The 23784-nt window shown below is 45.8% G+C and overlaps 1 protein-coding gene across 3 annotated transcripts in view; it reads left to right on the forward strand.

The window, feature by feature from the left end:
• The window catches only part of GOLM1 (golgi membrane protein 1), a 101447-nt gene that overhangs the window by 11659 nt on the left and 66004 nt on the right, over positions 1 to 23784 (forward strand). For all 3 annotated transcript variants that reach the window (XM_021064635.1, XM_021064636.1, XM_021064634.1), the window contains exons 2-3: positions 8462 to 8611; positions 11270 to 11449. In XM_021064635.1, the coding sequence (XP_020920294.1) occupies positions 8483 to 8611; positions 11270 to 11449 (309 nt within the window). In that variant the 5' untranslated portion in view covers positions 8462 to 8482. The remainder of the gene's footprint in view (positions 1 to 8461; positions 8612 to 11269; positions 11450 to 23784) is intronic.

The following is a 23784-nucleotide window of genomic DNA, read 5'->3' on the forward strand; positions in this document are numbered from 1 at the left end:
GCTGCGGTGGCATCCACCAGTCCTTCCCAGGTGACGGCAGTTACTGCTGCTTCCACTGGCAGGAACACAGATGCCTTAGGTTCTCCTAAGGTAGAGTGATGGAGGCAGGGAAATATTCAGCAGTGTTTTCTTATGGGAAAAAGACCAGATCTGGAAGTGAATTGTTATTCATCTTTCCATCTCTAGTAATAATAGTCAACATCTCTCAAGCAATTACCACGTGCCAGTTGTGGCTCTAAGCACTGCTCATTCTTAGCTCATCTATTCCTCATAATAACCCTGTGAGGAAGGCTGGGAGGCACACATGGGTCCTAGGACTCTTAAGAGGTAGAACCAGGATCGGACCCGGCTTCTGCTTCCAGAGTTCTCTGAACACTGCCCTAGGCTTCCTGGTGTTAGCATAGCACCTGCTCCATAGTAGTTGCTTGTTAAATTTTTTATTGACTGGCTAACAGAGAATGTGAAATGATCATCTGTACACTTCTGTGAGATGAGAATTGAATTATATTGTATTCAGAGTTATAGTGCCCCCACCCTAACTTTCCCTGGCAGGAATAACAAAAAAGTCAAGGTCAACAGTCATCTAAAGGTTGATTGTTAGGGGATTAAGCATATGGGAAAGATGGCCTTCCAAAGCCCTAAGGAGATCCAGATTATTCAATAAAGGATGCTGGAAGAACTGGCTATCATTCCAGAAAAAAAGTTGAAATCCTTCTATGACCTTACGTCAAAAAGGAATTCCAAGTGGATGAAAGATTGAAATACGAGAGCATAGATATGTTGAGAGGAGATATGGGTATATGTATTTCTTTTCTTTTTTTTTTTTTTGTCTTTTTGCTATTTCTTTGGGCCGCTCCCATGGCATATGGAGGTTCCCAGGCTAGGGGTCGAATCGGAGCTGTAGCCGCTGGCCTACGCCAGAGCCACAGCAACACAGGATCCGAGCCATGTCTACGACCTACACCACAGCTCGCGGCAACGCCAGATCGTTAACCCACTGAGCAAGGGCAGGGACCGAACCCACAACCTCATGGTTCCTAGTCGGATTCGTTAACCACTGCGCCACGATGGCAACTCCAGTATTTCTAAACTTAGAGTAGGAAATGTGTTACCTAGGGTGGGAAATGTGTTTCTTATTTTTTTAACTCAATGTATTATATTTATAATTGTACAGCCATCATCAGAACCCGATTTTACATTTCCATTCACAACCCCAGCCCATACTTCTTTCCGCAACCTGTCTTCCTCTGGGAACCATAAGTTTTTCAAAGTCTGTGAGTCACTTTATGTTCTGCAAAGAAGTTCATTGTATTCTTTTTAAATTTTTTAGTTTTTTTTTTTTGCCGCATTCGCAGCATATGGAGGTTCCCAGGCTAGGGGTCGAATCAGAGCTACAGCTGCTGGCCTATGCTACAGCCACAGCAACATGAGATCTGAGCCATGTCTGTGAACTACAGCACAGCTCATGGCAACACCAGATCGTTAACCCACTGAGCAAGGTCAGGGATTGAACCTGCATCCTCATGGATCGATCCTATTCGGATTCATTATCCTCTGAGTCACCAAGAGAACATTTTAGATTCTGCATATAAGTGATAGCATATGACGTTTGTGTCTCACTGTCTAATTTCACTTAGCGTAATTGCTAGGTCCATCCATGTTGCTGCAAATGCCATTATTTCATTCCTTTTTAGGGCTAATATTCCACTGTGTATATGTACCACATCTTCTTTATCCATTCTTCTGTCGATGGACATTTAGGTGGTTTCCATGTCTTGGCTATTGTATATAGTGCTGCAGTGATATTGGGGTATGTGTATCTTTTTGAGTCGTGGTTTTTTATGGATAGATGCCCAGGAGTCGGGTTGCTGGATCAAATGGTAATTATATTTTTAGGTTTTTGAGGAATCTCCATACTGTTTTCCATAGTGGTTGCACCGATTTACGTTCCCACCAACAGTGTATAAGAGCGTTCCCTTTTCTCCACATCCTCTGTAGCATTTATTGATTGTAGACTTTTTGATGATGGCTGTTCTGGCTGGTGTAAGGGTGGTTCCTCATAGTAATTTTAATTTACATTTTTCTAATAACTAGTGATGTTGAACATCTTTTCATGTGTTTTTTTGGCCATCTATATGTTTTCTTTGGAGAATGAATTGTCTATTTAGATCTTCTGCCCATTTTTTCATGGGGTTGTTTGTTTTTTTGGCATTGAGCTGCAGGAGGTTGTTCAGTATTTTGAAGATTAATCCCTTGTCAGTTGTTCCATTTTCAAATATTTTCTCCCATTCTGTGAGTTGTCTTTTTATTTTGTTTAGGACTTCCTTTGCTATGCAAAAACTTTTAAGTTTAACAAAGTCCCATTTGTTTATTTTTTGTTTTTATTTTCATCACTCTTAGCGGTGGATCTGAGAGGATATTGCTGTGGTTTATGTCAGAGAGTGTTCAGCCTATGTTTTCCTCTAAGAGTTTTATAGTATCTGGTCTTATATTTAGGTCTTTAATCCATTTTGAGTTTATTTTTGTGCATGATGTTAGGATTGTTCTAATTTCGTTCTTTTATATGTAGCCATCCATTTTTCCTAGCACCACTTATTGAAGGGACTGTCTTTTCTCCATTGTATATTCTTGCCTCTTTTGTCATAGATTAGTTGACTGTAGGTGTGTGGGTTTAACTCTGGGCTTTCTATCCTTTTCCACTGATGTATGTTTCTGTTTTTGTGCCAGCACCATACTCTTTTGATGACTGTAGTTTTGTGGCATAGTCTGAAGTAGGGAGCCTGCTTCCTCTGCTCCATGTTTCTTTCTCAGGATAGCTTTGGCTACTCTAGGTCTTTTGTGCCTCCAAACGAACTTTAAAATATTTTGTTCTAGTTCTGTGAGAAATGTCCTTGGTAATTTGATAGGGATTGCATTGAATCTGTAGATTGCCTTTGGTAGTGTAGTCATTTTGACAATATTGATTGTTCCAATCCAAGAGCATGGTCTGTCTTTTCATCTGTGTTGTCTTTGATTTCTTTCATCAGTGTCTTATAGTTTTCAGAGTACAGGTCTTTTGTCTCTTTAGGAAGGTTTATTCCTAGGTATTTTATTCTTTTTGATGCAATCGTAAATGGGATCATTTCCCAAATTTCTCTTTTTGATCTTTCACTGTTAGTATATAGAAATGCCGCTGATTTCTGTGTATTAATTTCGTGTGCTGCAACTTCACCAAAGTCATTGATGAGCTCTAACAGTTTTCTTCTTGTAGTGTCTTTAGGCTTTTTTATCATCTGCAAACAGTGATAGTTGTACTTCTTCCTATCCAATTTGGATTCTTTTATTTCTTTTTCTTCTCTGATTGCAGTGTCTAGGACTTGCAAAACTATGTTGAATAATGGTGGTGAAAGCAGACATCCTTGTCTTGTTCCTGATCTTAGTGGGAATTCTTTCAGCTTTTCACCATTGAGAATGATGTTAGCTGTGGGTTTATCATATATGGCCTTTATTATGTTGAGGTAGGTTCTCTCTGTGCCCACTTTGTGGAGTTTTTTTTTTTTTTTTTTTTCTTTTTTAATCAGAAATGGGTGTTGGATTTTGTCAAAGGCTTTTTTCTGCATCTATTGAGAGACTCATATGGTTTTTATTCTTAAGTTTGTTAATGTGATGTATCACACTGATTGGACAGAATGTTCTATAAATATCTATTAAGCCCATCTGGTCTAATGCATCATTTAAGGCCTGTGTTTCCATGTTGGTTTTCTGTCTGGATGATCTGTCCATTGGTGTAAGTGGGTTGTTAAGGTCCTAAGGTCCTACACTATTATTGTGTTATTGTCAATTTCTCCTTTTAAGGTTGTTAGCCGTTATCGTATATATTGAGGTGATCCTATGTTGGGTGCATATATGTTTACAATTATTATATCTTCTTGGATTGATTTTTTGATCATTATGTAATGTCCTTCCTTTATTTTAAGGTCTATTTTGTCTGATATGAGTTTTGCTACTCCAGCTTTCTTTTTTTTTTTTTTTTTTGTCTTTTGTCTTTTTTTGTCTGTTGTTGTTGTTGCTGTTGTTGCTATTTCTTGGGCCGCTCCCGCGGCATATGGAGGTTCCCAGGCTAGGGGTCGAATCAGAGCTGTAGCCACCGGCCTATGCCAGAGCCACAGCAACGCAGGATCCGAGCCGCATCTGCAACCTACACCACAGCTCACGGCAACGCCGGATCGTTAACCCACTGAGCAAGGGCAGGGACCGAACCCGCAACCTCATGGTTCCTAGTCGGATTCATTAACCACTACGCCACGACGGGAACTCCTACTCCAGCTTTCTTTTGATCCCGTTTGCATGGAATGTTTTCTTTCATCTTCTCACTTTCAATTTGTATGTGTCCCTAGAATTGAAGTGGATCTCTTGTAGACAGTATATATATATATATGGTCTTGTTTTTGTATCCATTCAGCCAGTCTGTTTTTTTGGTTGGGGCATTTGGTCGATTTACATTTAAGGTAATTATTGCTATATATGTTCTTATTGCCATTTTATTAACTGTTCTGGATTTGTTTTTGTGGGTCTTTTTTCTTACCTTCTTCTCTTGTTCTCTTGTGGTTTGATGACTATCTTTAGTGTTGTGTTTGGATTGCTTTTTCTTACTTGCATATGTAGCTATTGTAGATTTTTGGTTTGCAGTTACCACGAAATTTTGATATAGGCGTCTGTATATATGCAAGATTGTTTCAAGTTGTTGGTCTCTTAATGGCAAGTGGATCTCCAGTATTCGGCAGTTGTATCTTCCTCTTCTTACAATTTCTGGTTTTGGTAGCATATTTGTGTGTGGACGGTTTCTATCTTTACATATGCCTTTACTGGTGGGCTTTGTCATTTGCAATATTTTTGTTTCTCGTTGTGGCCTTTTCCATCTAGAGAAGTTCCTTCAGTATTTGTTGTAAAACTGGTTTAGTGGTGCTGAATTCTCTTAGCTTTTGCTTGTCTATAAAGCTTTCAATTTCTCTTTCAAATCTAAATGAGAGCCTTGCTGGGTGGAGTAATCTTGGAGGTTTTTTCCTCTCATCACTTGTATGTATATCGTGCCACTCCCTTCTGGCCTGCAGAGTTTCTGCTGAAAAATCAGCTGATAACCTTATGGCAGTTCCCTTGTTTGTTATTTGTTTCTTTTCCCTGGCTGCTTTCAGTATTTTCTTTTTGTTTTTAAATTTGGTCAGTTTGATTAATATGTGTCTCAGTGTGTTCCTCCTTGGATTTATTTTATATGGTACTTGTTTGTGCTTCCTGGGTTTCAGCAGGTGATTCCTTTCCCATGTTAGGGAAGGTTTTAGCTATTATCTCTTAATATTTTCTCTGGCCCTTTCTCTCTCTCTTTTCTTTCTGGCATCCCTATAATATGGACATTGGTGTGTTTAATGTTGTCTGAGAGTTCTCTTCGACTGTCTTTATTTCAGTCTTTTTTCTCTTTTTGCATCAGTGATTTCCACTAGTCTGTCCTCCACCTGGCTTATTCATTCTTCTGTCTCCTGTATTCTGCTGTTGTTTGCTTCTAGTGAATTTTTTTTTTTTTTTTTTGTCTTTTTGCCTGTTCTAGGGCCGCTCCTGCAGCATGTGGATGTTCCCAGGCTAGGGGTCTAATTGGAGCTGTAGCCGCTGGCCTACACCAGGGCCACAGTGATGTGGGATCTGAGCCGTGTCTGCGACCTACACCACAGCTCATGGCAACGCCGGATCCTTAACCCACTGAGCAAGGCCAGGGATCAAACCTGCAACATCATGGGTCCTAGTCAGATTCCTTAACCACTGAGCCACAATGGGAATTCCCCTGCTTCTAGTCAATTTTTATTTCAGTTATTGTATTTTGCAACTCTGCTTGCTTAATCCTTAAATCTATTTCTTTGCTCAGTGTTTCTTGTAATTTATCCATCTTCGCCTCCAGTTTTTGCCTCCAGTTTATTTCTAAGATCTTGAATCATCTTTACTATCATTAGTCTAAATTGTTTTTCATGGAAGTTTGTAATCTCCAGATGACTTAGCTGCTTTTTTTTTTTTTCCTCATTCCTATCTGAGTCATAATTCTTTCTGCCTTTTCATTTTGTATCGATTTGTGGTGTGGTCTCCTTTATGCAGACAGTAGGGTTGTAGCCTGTTCTTGCTTCTGATGTCTGCTCTCCTTGTGGCTGAAGTTGGTGTGGGGCCTTGCTGCAGGCTTCCTGATGGGAGGGACTGTGCCTGCCCACTGGTAGGTGAAGCTGATTCTTAAGCTTCTGGTGGGTGGACGGGGCTTTGGGTGTGATTAGAGGTGGCTCAATGCCTGTGGGGGGGTGGGGTCTTTAGGCAGTCTGTTTGCTAATGGGTGAGGCTTTGTTCCCACCTAGTTTATTGTTTGGACTGGGACTTCTCAGCCCTGATGGGTGGGGTCAGATTTTTCCAAAATGGCCACCTCCAGAGAAATGCACACTGTTGATCATTCCTGAGACCTTTGCATTAATGTCCTTCCCCCACAATGAGCCACAACCACCCCCTGTTTTCCCAGGAGATTCTCCCAGAACTGCAGTCAGGTCTGACCAAGATTCCTATGGAGTCTCTGCTTTGCCTTGGGACCCAGTGCTCCTGAAAGCCTATGTGTGCCTTTCAGGAGTGGGGTCTCCATTTCCCCCAGTCCAAGGAGCTCCTGCACACAAGCCCCACTGGCCCTCAACGCCAGATGCTCTGGGGGTTCCTTCTCCCTATGCCAGATCCCCAGGCGTGGGGACCTGATGTGGGGCTCAGAACTCTCACTCCCTTGGGTGAACTTCTGCAATGTAGTTACTTTCCAGTCTGTGGGCCTCTCACCCTGCTGGGTATGGGGTTCCTTATATCAGGTAATCATCCCTCCTACTGTCTCAGTGTGGCCTCCTCTCTGTCTTCTGGAGTAGGATATCTCTTTTGATAGTTTGGGGTCTATTTTGTTGAAGGTTGTTCAGCAGTTGGTTGTAACTTTGTTGCTTTTATGAGATAAGGTGAGCTCCATTCTTGGAAATGTGTTTCTTAAATGTAAACAAAATCCAGAAGCAATAAAAGAGGCTCAGGATTGATTACTTTTTATTTTATTGGTTTTTTTTAAATGGCTCCACCCATGGAATTTCCCAGGCTGGTGGTTGAATCAGAGCTGCTGCTGCCAGCCTTCCCCACAGCTCATGGCAATGCCGTATCCTTAGCCCACTGAGCGAGGCTGGGATTGAACCTGCATCCTCATGGTTACTAGTCATGACAGAAAACTCCACTAGACAGATTCTTAACCTGGTGAGCCACAACGAGAACTCCAGAGGTGCTTCGTTCTAGGTGATTCAACTAAATTGCTTGTGCATCCCCATGCAGGGCTCCCACACTGGTACCTCGGGAGAGGATGTGTCCCAGGGGCCCACTTTGGGGTACCATCGGGTGGGAGCTGCTCTGTCAGCTCTCCCCTGTTCTCCTTTACGTCAAGGCTGAGTCCTTGCTGGTCTCTCTTCCACCTTCTCGCTCTGTTTCCCGCTCCCTCACCTCCTCCGCTGCAGGCCACACTTGGCACCAAAGCATATCTGTTCTCAGAGAGGCTGTTGATTGTGTATATCGTGTGTGCTGCCCTCCCTCTGATGAGATCCTGTTTGATCTGGCTCAGCCAGAGCCATCGAGAGAAGCGGGCCTCCCTTGTCCTTGCTGACCCGCGCCAGGGCCCCGCCAGACCTAGGCTGGGGTTGAAGTCCATGAGCAAAACACAGCTCCTTTCTTGTCTTTGTGTTTCTTGTAAGGAGCTTGATGCTCTGGGCAGCCCTTGAAGCCCCTTCCTCAGTCTGCTGTGCTGCACAGAAGCTGGAGAGCAGTGTTCAGAGGACGCCAGGGCGTGTGGCTCGGCTCTGCCCCAGGGCCCCTTCCCAGCGCAGGGCCCCGCCCGTGCTGACCTCACCCCCCACAGGAGGCCTTCCTGCTTGGCTCCAGAAACACTGTACCAGGGTGTTGTTGATAATTCGGTCACCACGGTAAAAAACACCAAAGCCAAAAAAACCCCCAAACCTTACTTTCTTAGGAATCGATCAGAAAGGCTTCTTTGGGGGATAATGAGAACTGGTGTCTGTCTTGTGTGATGCAGCGGCCCTAACGTTTGCTTTTGCTTCTACAGGGGTGATTTCTCAGCCTGTGCTGGGAGATAGAAACTGCCGTCATCCCCATTTTACAGGCGAGAAAGCTGCAGTGTGAGAAGTTCTTACCTGCCCAGGTCTCGGCTGCTGGGTGATGGGTTCCTGGCATGGGACTCACTCCCACAAGCCTGTCCCCGGGGATCTGGCCACCCTGCCCAGGGCCCAGGCCCCTGGCTCTGGGTGTGCTGCTTGCGCGTTCTTCACTCACAGCTTTGCAGGACGCCTTCCTGTTGTGATGGGGGGGAGGGGGTTGACGGCATGCTTGGGGCATGGTTACTCCTGGTCCTGAGGCCTGTGTGTTTGTTTTGATTTGGCAGAGTCCTCAGCCGGCCTTTGAGATGATGGGATTGGGCAACGGGCGTCGGAGCATGAAGTCGCCGCCCCTCGTGCTGGCCGCCCTGGTGGCCTGTATCATCGTCCTGGGCTTCAACTACTGGATTGCGAGCTCCCGGAGCGTGGACCTCCAGGTGTCCTATTTGTCCTGTCTGTGTGGATGTCATGGAGCATTTGAAGCTGCTGGGTGGTGGGGCCCCAGGGGTTTTCTGTTATTGCCACCCGAGGTGTGTGCTCAGTGGCTGGTGTGGGCAGAGTCATGTGTGTTGGAGGCTCTATATGGCCCCACACCCAGCCCCGGGGCTGACCTCACACCAGCCGTGCTCTTGGGTGGGAGAAGACCCCCTTATGACTTAGGATTGCTGCCAGGAAGTCCCTCGATGCTCTTCATGTGGGCTAATGATTTTTTTAGTCAAGCCTTTCGGGCCTATTCTGGAAAGACAGTTTATACCACCCGCGATGCACCGTCTCCAACCCGTTGTGCTCCTCTGGGCCACACTCGATATTAAAGAGTGGCTTTGGCACTGCACTTGGGTAACAGGTGTGAGAAGTGTGTTTTTAGAGGTACCTGTCTGCATCACCAGCATTTACTGATGATAGCAGGTTTAGCTTTCCCATTTTTGCTGACCAGGGTGGGTCGGGCAGTGCCAAGCAGTGACAGGGGCTCTTCCTGGCTACAGTTCAGTCAGGCTCCATGGAGCCCACCACATAACTAGGACTCTGTCCCTTGCCACCCTCGCCCCCGCCTCCATCCATCCTGATTTTGGCCTGCCCGGCCCAGGCTCAGCAAGGAATGCCACTAAACTCATCCTTCCCCCTCTGATCAAGCTACTCATCCTTTATCTTTGATGTCTCACCCTGGGCCCACCTGCCTGTAGCAAGAGTCCTGTTAGGCCAGCTTAGCAGGAATCCCCCTACTCTTAGTACTGTTCCACCCACTGACCCCACCCCCTGCTTGTTGACTCTACACCCTCAGCAGGCTTTGCTGTACTCAGAGTTGAGCAGAGTGTCTCCCTGTGATGGCAGTAGTCATGCTGCATTTGCAGTAGAGTCTTGAATAAAAATTTCCTTACCATTTTATCAAGGATCAGAATAATTTTTCTTTACCAGTACATGGCAGTCATTGTCTTTTTTTTTTTTTTTTTTTTTTTTCCTTTTTGGACTGCAGGTGCGGCATATGGAAGTTCCCAGGCTAGGGGTCAAATTGGAGCCACAGCCACACCAGATCTGAGCTGTGTCTGTAACCTACACCACAGCTCTCAGATCCTTAACCCACTGAGCGAGGCCAGGGCTTGAACCTGCATCTTCATGGATACTAGTTGGGTTCATAACCCACTGAGCGACAAGGGGGGAACTCCCATTCATTATCTTCTTTTGTACACAGCCTCTTAACCGGTTGGGACCTTATGGTCCCTGTTTCAGAGGTGAGCAGACTAAGACTTGGAGAGATTAGTGCAAGGAGAGGAGAGGTGGAATTGCCACCAAGTCTTCCTGATGGGTGGGTGTGCGCTCTTAGCCATGGAAGCCCAACCCATAGAAGTGTGTTGTCCTCCTCTCAGGCTTAGCTCCGTGCAGGTGTGGTGCTCTTGTCTGAGCTTCCACTGGACCCCTGTTCTCTGGGCAGATGGGGTCTTAGTGTTGGAGAACCGAATCTCTTTTTAGGAATTGTGTCATAAGGAGTGTTTAAGCACTCTGTTAATGGGGAAAAGGAAACTAAATATTTGAACACCCGCTCACTTCAGATAAAGTGTTTTATGTATAGGTAGACCTTGGCGATATCACAAATTCAGTTCCAGACTGCTGCAATAAAGCACGTAATGCAATAGCAGGTCATGTGAGCTTTTTGTTTTCCCAGCATATGAAAAGTTACATTTGCACTGTAAAGTTGCATTTACACTGTACTGTAGTCTGTTAAGTGTTCCATACTGTCATGTCTGAAAAAACATACCTTAATTTAAAAATATTTTACTGCTAAAAGATCCCTTCACTGAGTCACAGTAGTAACCTCAAAGCTCATGACTGCAGATCATCATGACAAATATAATAATAGTGAAAAAGTGTGAAATGTTGTGAGGACTACCAAAATGTGACACAGAGACACAAAATGAGCAAATGCCTTTGGAAAAACAGTTCTGGCTGGAAGTTCCCATTGTGGTGCAGCAGACCTGAATCCGACTAGGAACCATGAAGTTATGGGTTTGATCCCTGGCCTCGCTCGGTGAATTAAGGATCTGGCATTGCTGTGAGCTGTGGTGTAGGTTGCAGACGCGGCTTGGATCTGGTGTGGCTGTGGCTGTGGCCAGCAGCTGTAGCTCCGATTAGACCCCTAGCCTGGGAACTTTCATATGCTGCGAGTTTGGCCCTAAAAAGCAAAAGCCAAAAAAAAAAAACAGGGAAAAATAGTGCTGGCAGACTTGCTCCCTGCAGAGTTGCCACAGACCTTCAATTCATAAAAAAATGCATTGCTCAATAAAATGAGGTATGCCTGTATCTGCCTCATTCAAGCCTCCCTAAATCCCTGTGAGGGGTGTGGTGGTGTTTCCATGGAGTCATGCAGTGAAGACATAGATGCTCAAAGATGTGAATTCCACCATTTTTCTAGAATCACCTTTTGGGGGCTTTTACACAACTATCCTGAAAGACTGAGCCCCGGAGACACAGTGTGTGTGAGTGGACACTGTGGCTACACTCAGTGCTGACTCTGGGCCCAGGTGTGGTCCTTGCCGAGGGGGCCAGGGCGGTCTGGTCTGGGGATGCCTTGACATGGTCCTTACGCCATGGTGTCCTTGCAGACGCGGATCGTGGAGCTGGAAGGCAGGGTTCGCAGGGCAGCCGCAGAACGCGGGGCCGTGGAGATGAAAAAGAACGAGTTCCAAGGGGAGCTGGAAAAGCAGCGGGAGCAGCTGGACAAAATCCAGTCCAGCCACAACTTTCAGATGGAGAGCGTCAACAAGCTATACCAGGATGAAAAGGCAAGACCTGCTTGGCTTTCCTCTTAATGCTGTTCTCAGTACCGTTTACACCCTGTCGATTTCTTCTCAGTAGGAGGATAAGCAGCTGGGCGGGATTTATGTAATTATGTGGCGCAAACCACTTGATCAAGCTTTGGGCGTCTCTGCCATCTCACCATTAGTCCCTGGGAGGGCTTGTTGGAAAACCTGCAGCGTGATAAACAGGAGATTCAAAAAACCTGCCTTCACAGCAGCTTCGTCCTCCTGTTACCTTTTTTTTCTTCCTTTTCTACAAACATGCATTAAGTACCTACTCTGTGCCAGATGCTTGTGTCTCACAGAGGAAGAGCATCTGTGCCCTTGAGTATCCTGGTGAGAAGCTCTGGAGACCTCCTATAAATGCTGACAGAGAAGCGGAGGACCCAAGAGTGCTGCTTTTTAAGTTTAAAAAAATTCAACATCTTGCACAGATTAAGAAATGGGCTTCTGGGAGTTCCCATTGTGGCTTAGCAGGTTAAGAACCCGACTAAGATCCATGAGGATTAAGGTTCCATCCCTGGCCTTGCTCAGGGGGTTAAGGATCTGGTATTGACAGGTGCAGTGTAGGTCACAGACGTGGCTCGGATCTGGCATTACTGTGGCTGTGGTGTAGGCCGGCAGCTGCAGCTCCAATTGGACTCCCAGCCTGGGAACCTCCATATGCCACAGGTATAGCCCTAAAAAGACCAAAAAGAAAAAGAAAGAAAAAGAGAAGGAAATGGGCTTTCCACTAATAAGCGTATTTAAGCCTTATGTGTCTTGTTTTTTCTGATTTTCTTGGGACTGCCTGACTCCACTTACCTGTTCATTAAATTGTGTAACAGTGCAAATTACCACTATCTTCTTTTTTAAGCACATCAGATGCATGACCGTTTATTTCCTAGAAGGATCTGGCTCTTACTAATCCATGTGCCTCTATGAGATGTGTGATTTTTTGGGAGGAGGTTGAATCCTGAGAGCCATCATCTTGAAGGTGGGCTTGGTTTTCGTAGGAGCTAGTGGCTAGCACTTCACCAGGTGGGCGAATCGTTTGTAGGTAGGGGCTCAAACTTTTCCTCTGTAACTGGTTTAAAGGGCGGGGAATATTTTTCTTTTTCATTTGCAGAGTACTGTCTTATAGTCACAAATGTGTGTTTCTTCTCTGGGAATCGTTCCAGTTTTAATGCTGTTATAGGAATAGTGCTTTCTCACGGGTCCTCACTTTCTTGTACGTGGGTGATGTGCTCCTGAACCCCGCCTCACTGAGTAGAATAGAACCTGGCCATTTCTCACAGCGTGTGCACAGGCTTAGCCCCTTGAAGCACATTTCAGGTGGAAGTTGAGTTTATTCTTGAGGGACGGAGTTGGCAAAAATGCCATCTGGGATTTGCAGGGCGTGCAGAGAAGATCTCTGGCACCCAGGGCTCTTCTGCCCAGTTAGGAAGGAGAATGTGATAGGGACTGGGGAGTGATGGTCTGGGGAGGGGGGGGCCCAGCAGAGACCAGTAGGCTGGCCCCAGTAGGCCTGCACTGAGATGGGCTCCCAGGCTGAGACGGGCCAAGGTAGGAGGTTTAATGCTGCTTCCGTGCCCAGGGGTGGTCTTGGAGCAGCCAGAGTAAGGTTTTCCTCTTTGGAGGGAGGGAGGAAGAATGAGGATATTTGTGTATCTGCCTGTTTCTCCAGCCCTGTGTGTATATGTGTCATTAACTGAAAATTTAACTCTCTTTTTTCTTTAGGAAGGAATTGTCTTTTACTCTGAGCCTCTGGCTGGCTGGCCGGCCTTCCTTCCTCCCTTGCTTTTTGCTTTTTAGGGCCTCGTCTGTGACATATGGAGGTTCCCAGGCTAGGGATTGAATTGGAGCTGCAGCTGCCCACCTACACCACAGCAATGCAGGATCTGAGCCGAGTCTGCAAGCTACAGCACAGCTCATGGCAACACCAGAAATGCAAGGGAAGCACCGAATTTTTTTTCTCTTTTTGAAATGATAGTGATAGAAGATAGAGGGGCTGTGCATGTCTGTGTGTGTGTGGTGTTTGGTTGTTGCTTTTATTTTTTAAATTTTTTTATATTAACAAATGAATTTGTTACATTTATAGTTGTATAGTGATCATCACAACCCAATTTTATAGCATTTCCATCCCAAATACCCAGCACATCCCCCCACCCCCCAGCCTGTCTCCTTTGGAAACCATAAGTTTTTCAAAGTCTGTGAATCAGTATATGTTATGCAAAGAAGTTCATTCTGTCCTTTTTTCAGATTCCACATGTCAGTGAAAGCATTTGATGTTGGTGTCTCATTGTCTGACTGACTTCACTTAGCATGATAATTTCTAGGTCCATCCATGTTGCTAAAAATGCCGGTATTTCATTCCTTTTAATGGCTGAGTAATATTCCATTGTGTATATGTACCACATCTTCTTGATCCACTCTTCTGTTGATGGACATTTAGGTTGTTTCCATGTCTTGGCTATTGTAAATAGTGCTGCAATGAACATCTGAGTACATGTGTCTTTTCCAGTCATGGTTTTCTCTGGATAGATGCCCAGGAGTGGGATTGCTGGATCAAATGGTAGTTCTGTTTTTAGTGTTCTGAGGAATCTCCAGACTGTTTTCCACAGTGGTTGCACCAATTTACATTCCCATCAACAGTGTAATAGGGTTCCTTTTTCTCCACAGCCTCTCCAGGTTGTTGCTTTTAAATGTCCTTGTTTTCTTAGCTCTCTCAGTTTCCTGAATGCCTCTGAAATTTGAATGGCTCATGAAGTCCAAAATTCTGGGAATGACTAATCTCCCTTTTCATACTCCTGCGACTTCTGGATATTTTTGTGCATTGCACAAAGTGTGGGTGCCTGTTTTGATAGGGAGAAGGAAGGCAGGTTGCAGGGTCATTTCTGCTGATGGGGCTCTGTGCCTCGGGTACACTGAGGGGCTCCAGACTCCTGTAAGACAAGCTGTAGACAACTGGGCTTCCCATGTCATGTGGGCAGAATGCTCAGAGAATGTGCTGCACATAACCATTTGTGCTAGAGAATTCGTGGTGACACAGTCCGTGAAGCTCCATCACCACAGGCAAGCCCTGGATTTGGAAGTGCTATGTCACTGTGTGTCAGCTGTTGTGGAGATATGGCTGCAAACTTAGAATTCTTTGAAATGGGGTTGACCGACCGTTTCCTAACAACATCTGCCTCTGCAGGAGGAAATGAGAGGGAACCTCTTCCAGTCAGAAACAAGGTGACTATTAGCACCTCTCTTCTTAATGCTTCATTTTTATGGCTTCTTTTTTAAAAATTACTTTTTATTTTTTTATTTTAAGGACCTCACTCTCGGCATATGGAGGTTCCCAGGCTAGGCGTTGAACTGGAGCTACAGCCGCCAGCCTGTGCCACAGCCACAGCAAGACAGGACCTGAGCCATGTCTGCGACCTACACCACAGCTCACAGCAGCAGTGCATCCTAACCCACTGAGCAAGGCTGGGGATCAAACCTAAATTCTCCTGGATATTAGTTGGGTTTGATACTGTTGAGCCACAGTAGGAACTCCACTTATGGCTTCTTTTTAAAAAGCAGGACAGGAGTTCCCATCACAGCTCAGCGGAAACAGATCTGACTAGCATCCATGAGGATCAGGTTCGATCCCTGGCCTCATTCAGTGGGTTAAGGATCTGGTGTTGCCATGAGCTGTGGTGTAGGTCACAGATGTGGCTCGGATCTGATGTTTCTGTGGCTGTGGTGTAGGCTGGTGGCTATAGCTCCAATTTGACCCCTAGCCTGGAAATTTCCATATGCTGTGGGTGCAGCCCTAACAAACGGCGGGGGGGGGAGGAGGAGAAGAAGAGCAGGACATAATGCAGGATCTTAGCACTCCCACCCTGCCTCCAAGTTCAGGAGCTGTTTGAGCATCAACGGGGATGGGGGCTCTTGTAGTCATAGTAAACACGGTGAATATTGAAAGGGGTCCCCGTAAAGACGGTAAAGTTGACATTTGAGGGAGGGTCAGACAGCCACTGGGACAGGACGTGAGTCCCTCTTCATTTGGAGTTTTTAACTTTCAGTATGTGAGCTGGAAAGTTCTTTCTATTTTGGGAGTGGGGGCTCATTTCTGAGCTCCTGGAAGATTTTTCGCTCTCGCTTAGGGTGGCTGCGAATGGCATGGAGTGTCCAGTCCAGCAGCCCTGGGTTCGAATCCTTGTTTTCCTTAACTGCATGATTTCAGGCAAGTCCGTTACATTCTCTGGGCCTGTATTCCCAGCCGTCAAGTGGAAATAACAGCAGAATCCCCCTTACAGGGTGACTGTGAGGGTTCACGGAGATAATATTTATCAAGGGTTTAGCATGGTGCTTGACACGGAGCAGAAGCTTGGAACGTGGTAGGTAGCTCATATTGTAACTAGTTGTCGTCGTCATCGTTGCATAGAAGTAGAGGTAGCAGTAAGCCACGGCAGCAGCAGCGATAATGGTGTTATTAGTTTGGTATGGACTCATGCTTTTCTAATAAATTAAAACGATGAAACTAGGGAGTTCCCCTCGTGGCCCAGCGGTTAATGCACCCAACTAGCATCCATGAGGATGCTGGTTCGGTCCCCGGCCTTGCCCTGTGGGTTAAGGATCCGGTATTGCTGTGAGCTGTGGTGTAGGTCGCAGGTCTGCCTCAGATCTCCCATGGCTGTGGTTGTGGCTGTGGTGTAGGCTGGCAGCTACAGCTCCGATTCGACCCCTAGCCTGGGACCCTCCATATGCCACAGGCATGGCCCTAAAAAGACAAAAAATAAATAAATAAAAAAACAACAAAACACCAAACAAACCATGAAACAAACCAGATGACCCAAACCTTAAGAGGAGATAAAGGAGGTGCTGTTAGAACCAGTGCAGCTGAGCCGAGGAGAGAGCACCAGTGATAGCCACCCCACCAGCAATGAGAGCTCACGTTTTTCCAGCCTCTGCCCAGCCAGGCGCTAAGCTCAGCATTTCACAGGGATTGTTTCCTGTCTTCCTCTCAGTAGCCTCAAGAGGTCGGCGCTCACTGCACAGAGAGGGACCTGAGGTCCAGGTGGAGTTAGGTACTGTCACCCAGGATGTGACCTCAATGCTGGACAGCTGCCAGTAGGGCCTCCCTCTCTGCCCCTGGGCCCCCTCTGCTCTGTGCAGAGGTGGCTTCTCTGGGCTGCAGGGACCTCTCTGGAGCTTTCTGTCACCTATGTTGTGCAGGGCCCCGGGCGGCGGCGGCTGCAGAGGAAACCAGGCTGGCCTGAGCCGATGGATGGGTGTTGAAGCTGGGCGGCGGGATCCCGTTTGTGTCTCCTTGCTTCAAAAGACTATAATCTTCCAGCTGGCTCTCCTTTGTCCCCAGTTCTGAATTCTGAGGCCAAAGGTACCCGATTGTTTTAATCTGGCCAGGAAGTCCCCAGAGAAGTCGGGCTGTTTCGTCGCCCCAGTACTTGACCGAGTGGCATCTGTTTTTTGAATCATAGGAAGTTAGGACTCATGCTTTGAATTGGAATGAGGCTTTTTGGGGGGATGTTGAAGACTCATCTGGTGGATTAAGAGAGATTCTCAGTTGTGGGAAGGCGCTGGGTATGCTGGCACCTGTGGGTGGGGACGGGCTGCAAATATCACGTGACCAGGGGAGTTCCCATCTCAGGCTGGCACTGTGCCTCTGCGTGGGCATCGCAGCCCCGGGTGAGGGCCTGGCTGGAAGCTCGAAAGTCACATCTCTCGGGGACAGTGTGGTTCTGAAATTCATCCTCCCTTTGGGTCAGCACTGTCTAACAGGATTCCCTGTTACAGTGGAAGTGTGCCCCGTTTGTGCTCTGTGGTATAGTAGCTGCCGGCCACATGTGGCTCTCGAACACCTGAAATGTGGTTAGTGGGACTAAGAAACTGAATTTTGAATTTTATTTAGTTTTATTTTTTAAATTTATTTTAGTTTTTTTTGCCTTTTTTTTTTTTTCTTGGTCTTTTAGAGCGGCACCCTCGACATGCAGAGGTTCCCAGGCTAGGGGTCAAATCGAAGCTACAGCTGCCAGCCTACACCACAGCAACATAGGATCCAAGCCATATCTGTGACCCACACCACAGTTCATGGCAACGCCAGATCCTTAACCCACTAAGCGAGGCCAGGGATTGAACCCACAACCTCATGGTTACTAGTCAGATTTGTTTCTGCTGTGCCATGATGGGAACTCTTTTTTCTCTTTTTATGGCTGCACCTGCAGCATATGGAAGTTCCCAGGCTAGGAGTCTAATCAGGGCTGCAGCTGCTGGCCTACACCACAGCCACAGCAACGTGAGATCCACAGCTCATAGCACTGCTGGATCCTTAACTTCACTGAGCAAGACCAGGGGTCAAACCCTCATCCCTGGATACTAGTCAGGTTCTAACCCACTGAGCCACAATGGGAACTCAGAATTTAATTTTAACTAATTTAAAATTAAGGAGTTCCTTTCGTGGTGCAGTGGTTAACGAATCTGACTAGGAACCGTGAGGTTGTGGGTTTGATCCATGGCCTTGCTCAGTGGGTTAAGGATCCAGCATTGCCTTGAGCTGTGTTGTAGGTCTCAGATGCGGCTCGGATCTGGCGTTGCTGTGGCTCTGGTGTAGGCCAGCAGTTTCACTACAGGAAGTGGCCCTAGAAAAAGACAAAAATAAAATAAAATAAAATAAAATTAAGTAGCCAAGTATTGGACAGCACAGGTTTGGATGACAGAAACAGAACAAAAGCACAAATAAACAAATGGGAAGTTCCCTGGTGTCTCCGCAGGTTAAGGATCCAGGGTTATAACTGTTATGGCTTGGGTTGCTGCTGTGGCGTGGGTTAAATCCCTGGCCTGTGACCTTCCTCCTGCCCTGGGTGTGGCCAAGAAAACCCGCATACAAATGGACTGTCTCAAACGAAGAAACTTTTGCATAGTAAAGGAAGCTATCAAAAAAACAACAGGCTGCCAGCTGAATAGGAAAAGATACTTGCACACTATATATCCAATAAAGGGTTAATATCTAAACCATACAGAGAACTCATACAAATCAACATCAGTAAAAACAAACAACTGTGGGTGCGTATTGTTATTTATAGAAGGTATAAACAGCAATGTCCCACTTGATAGCGTAGGGAACTGTATTCAGTACCCTGTGATAGACCATAATGGAAAAGACTATGAAAAAGAATGTATATATATATGTATAACTGAATCACTTTGCACCAGAAACTAACACAGCATTGTAAAACAGCTATATTTCCATAAAATTAAAAACCCAGTTGAAAAAATGGGCAGAGGATCTGCATAGACATTTTGCCAAGGAAGACTACACAGATTAGGCTAACAGGCACATAAGAAGAGGCTCAATATCACTAATTACAAGGCAGTGCGAATCCAAACCACAGTTAAATATCACCTCACACCTCTCAGACTGGCTGTTTTCAGCAAGGCAACCAATGACACGTGTTGGGAAGGATGTGGAGAAAAGGGACCCTCCTTCACTGTAGATGAGAATATACGTTGGTGCAGCCACTGTGGAAAACAGTGTAGTGGTTCCTCAAAAAACGAAAATTAGGAGTTCCCTGGTGACACAGCAGGTTAAGGATCTGACGTTGTCACTGCTGTGGCGTGGGTTCCATCTCTGGCCTGGGAACTTATATATGCCATGGGTGTGGCCAAAAAGAAAACACAGCAACAAAAGAAATTAAACGTAGGACTCAGCAGTTCCATGCCAGGTATTTATCTAAAGAAAAGCACTAATTTGAAAAGATATATACACACTTGTGTTCATTGCAGTGTTATTCACAATAGCCAAGATATGGAAGCAACATAAGGGCCCATCAGTAGATGAATGGAGAGGTTCCTGTTGTGGCGAAGTGGATGTAAATCCGACTAGTATCCATGAGGATGCAGGTTTGATCCCTGACCTCACTCAGTGGATTGGGGATCCATTGTTGCTGTGAGCTGTGGCATAGGTTGCAGATGAGGCTTGGATCCTACGTGGCTGTGATTGTGATGTAGGCCAGCAGCTAGAGCTCTCATTTGACCCCTAACCTGGGAACTTCTTCATGCTGTGGACGTGCCCCTAAAAAGTAAAAAAAAAAAAAAAGGGTTAATCGACAGTGAAGATGTGGTGTATACATACAGCAGAACACTATTCAATCATAAAAAAGAGTGAGGGAGTTCCCATTGTGGCTCAGTGGCTAATGAACCCAACTAGTATCCACGAGGATTCAGATTTGATGCCTGGCTGTGCTCAGTGGGTAAAAGATCTGGCATTGCCATGAGCTGTGATGTAGGTTGCATCTGAGGCTCAGATCCTGAGTTGCTGTGGCTGTGGTGTAAGCCTGCAGCTGCTGCTTCAATGTGAGCCCTGGCCTGGGAATTTTCGTATACTGGGGCTGTGGCCCTCAAAAGCAACAAAAGAGTGAAATTGGGAGTTCCCTTTGTGGCTCAGCAGTTAATGATCTCGACTAGGATCCATGAGGATGCGGGTTTGATCCTTGATCCCTAGCCTCTCTCAGTGGGTTAAGAATTCAGCATTGCTGTGAGCTGTGGTGTAGGTCACAGATATGGCTCAGATCTGACATGGCTGTGACTGTGGCTGTGGCCGGCAGCTGTGGCTTCTATTTGACCCCTAGCCTAGGAACTTCCATATGCCATAGGTGTGGCCCTAAAAACCAAAACCAAAACAAACAAACAAAAAAGTGAAATCTTGCTCTTTGCAAAAACGTGGATGGACTTAGAGTTATGCTAAATGAAATAAGTCAGAGAAAGACACATACTGTGTAAAGTACAGCATGATAACTATAACTAACACTGCCGTGTGCTGTCTGTGAACGTTAAGAGAGTAAATCCTATGGTTTCTCATCATAAGGAAGAGACTTTTTTTTCGGTGTCTTTAATTTTGTATCTTTAAGAGGTGATAGTCACTAAACTTACGACGATCCTCATTTCATGATATATAGACGTCAAATTATTATGCCATACAGCGTAAACATATACAGGGCTGTATGTCAATTACATGTCAATAAACCTGGAAGAAAAAAAATTAAATAGCCAAATATGGGACAGCACTGGTTTAGAGGATAGAGACAAAACTCGTTTAAAACCCCTGATGTTTTTTTTGGCCTCTGAGTGAACAGTCACGTTCTGTGGGGCAGCAGAGGGCCACGGCTGGGTCTCTTTGGCTTCTTGGGTGCCTCTTCCCTTCCTCTGTCGGGTTCAGAAGTGGGCAGTGGGAGGTGAGGTCAGCTAATGGGATGGCTGTGCTCCCCGTGGAAAGCCTCTGTTCGCCCAAGTTCAGTGATGCAGAATCCTCAGTTCAGCTTGTCAGGTTGGCTAGTGTGTGTGCCTCATTTGGGGGTTTGAACTCATTAGTCAGGGAAGCTGTTACAAGGCAATCACTCTTCACCCCGCTGCTCATCACAGTCACCCCCAGAATACAGATTTGTAAAACACACTAGGTCGGAGTCTCCGCATGCTGGGCCTCAGATGTACGGGATCTTTTTCAAAGAGTATTCACGCACCCGCACGTGCACACACATGTGCAAGATCATCCTGGTGCTTCTCACTAATCCAGGAACTGCTGATGGGCATGTTTTGCAGCATTATACTGTTGAAAATAAAATTGTGTTCTCAGGTTTCTGGTTTTTTGTTTTGTTTTGTTTTGTTTTTTTTGCTTTTGCTTTTTAGGGCCGCATCTGAGGCATATGGAAGTTCTCAGGCTAGGGGTGGAATTGGAGCTGCCGCTGCTGGCCTATACCACAGCCACAGCAACGCAGGATCTGAGCCAGGTCTGCAGTCTACACCGAAGCTCATGGCAACGCCAGATCCTTAACCCACTGAGCGAGACCAGGGATCGAACCTGCGTCCCCATGGATACTAGTCAGATTTGTTACCGCTGAGCCACGATGGGAACTCCCTTTTTCATTTTTTTTTTTTTTTTTTTGGCCCTTCCTCAATGAAATGATTTTAAAAGTAGAGGATGTTATAATTAAGAGATATTATCATTCTTTAAAAAACATTGACAGTGCTGTTACAAAGTAATTGATGTGAATATTGTTTTCCCCTAAGATAGATTTTTCATCTTTACCCATTTTTACGGGCATCTTTGAAGGTTTTTAGAAGATAGGCCAAGTGGGAACATGCGGCTTTGCCACCGTTTTCCTGACGTCGTCCCCTCACCCACATCTGAGATAAGGGTGTGTCTTGAGGTCGTCCGTGCTGAGACCGAATTGCTCAGCCCTTCAGATGGCACCGAGAGGGGGTTGCAAGTGGGAGACATCAGGTGAGCTGCTCAGCAGCCAGGCTACAGTGATGTCAGGAGACTAGAACAGTTTTATTATGAAGTAGCTGGAAAAGGTGCACAAAGATCAGAAGCGTAATAAGCCAGCACCTCTGTGCTGCTTCCTGAGGAATTGTTTACAACAAAAAGCATTCTAAATCAAGCTGTGGTTTGCTGTGTTCCTTCCTCTCTCGCTCCTGCTTGCAGATAGTCGCGGCTGTGAATATTAATGACTGTAGTTTAGGAACTTTTGCTGTGTGTGTCCAGAATAGTCCCTGGATTTTTTTATTTTGGGAGTTTTTTTTTTTTTTTTTTTTTTTTTTGTCCTTTTAGGGCTGCACCCACAGCATATGGAAGTACCCAGGCTAGGGGTCGAATTGGAGCTACAGCTGCCGCCCTACACCAAAGCCACAGCCACAGCCACACGGGATCCGAGCCACCTCTGCCACCTACACCACAGCTCCAGGCAATGGCAGATCCTTAACCCACTGAGTGAGCCCAGGGATCGAACCCGCGTCCTCATGGATACTAGTAGGGTCCGTTAACTGCTGAGCCATGACGGGAACTCCCTCTTTTGGGAGTCCTAAATGTGCAGTTTGGTTGCTCTGTCACTCCGTGACTTGCCCTTTCTAGTGAGAGTGGTTTTGGAGGTCTTTGTTGGTCTAGATTATTCATTCTCACGACCATGCCCTATTTCGTTGTACAAATACGCCACCTGCCATGGGCCTGTAAGTTGTTTCTAGTGCCTGACACTTCCAGATGATGAGCTGCTTCTCCAGGGTTCCCTTGCATGTGTGAGTTTCTCCAGGTTTGCAGTGCTTTTCTGATTACCTTTGGGGACCTATTCATGAGCCATGCATAATGATTTATTAGGCTGTGACCTACGGCAAAAAAAAGAAAACTATTAGGAGTTCCTGTTATGGCTCAGTGAATTAAGAACCCATTGTATGTGGGTTCCATCCCTGGTCTCGCTCGGTGGGTTAAGGATCTGGCGTGGCTGTGGCTGTGGTGTAGGTCCCAGCTGTAGCTCCGATTGAGCCCTAGCCTGAGAACTTCCAATTGCCATAGGTGTGACCCTAAAAAAGAAAAGAAAACAGAATTAGAGTATTATCGTTACCCATTCACAATGTTTGGTGAAACCATTGTGTCAGTTTATACATTAAAAATATGTGTGAAAATTTGCTTGAATGATAAGATAAACTTTTTGGATTTCCTGCTGTGGCACGACAGGATTGGCAGTGTCTTGGGAGCACTGGGACTCAGGTTTGATCCCCAGCCCAGCACAGTGGGTTTAGGATCCAGCATTGTCACAACTGCAGCTCAGATCTGATTCCTGGCCTGGGTACTCCATATACCTCAGGGCAGCCAAAAAAGAAAAAAAAAAAAAAAGATGAAATTTGCCATTATGGGTCATGGTCAAAAGAGTCTTAGGGCTCAACCTAGAAGTTGAATTGCTGGACCATAGGTTGTAGATACCTGTTATTAAATTTTTATTAGCTGTGTCCACCTTGCTCACCACATGTCCTCTTCTTTTTTTTCTTCCTTTTTAGATGTTTGAACACATCTAGTTTTTTGCATATGATTTTATTTATATATTTATTTTTGCTTTTTAAGGTGGGACCTCTGGCATATGGAAGTTCCCAGGCTAGGGGTCGAATTGGAGCTACAGCTGCCAGCCTACACCACAGCCACAGCAATGCTGGATCTGAGCCTCTGAGCCATGTCTGCAGCATACACCACATGTCACGCAACACTGGATCCTTAACCCACTGATTGAGCCCAGGGATCGAACCTGCAACCTCATGGGTACTAGTTGGATTCGTTTACTCTGTGCCACAGTGAGAACTCCTACATATCCTACTCTTGTCCTTTTCTTTTTGTCCCTTTCTGGCCCATTCCATTTTTATGAGCCACAGCACTTTGGTTGTGGGGAGAAGCCTGGCAAAGTGGAGGGAGTGCACCCACTGCACTGGCCCATCCATCAGGAGCTCTGTCTTGATGATTTGAAACAAATCCCACAGACTGATTGCTTAATGGTAAATACTTCAGATGAGACTTGAGCTGATTTTTGGAG

This window comes from Sus scrofa, chromosome 10 (assembly GCF_000003025.6).
Source record: "Sus scrofa isolate TJ Tabasco breed Duroc chromosome 10, Sscrofa11.1, whole genome shotgun sequence".
Taxonomy (NCBI): Eukaryota; Metazoa; Chordata; class Mammalia; order Artiodactyla; family Suidae; genus Sus; species Sus scrofa.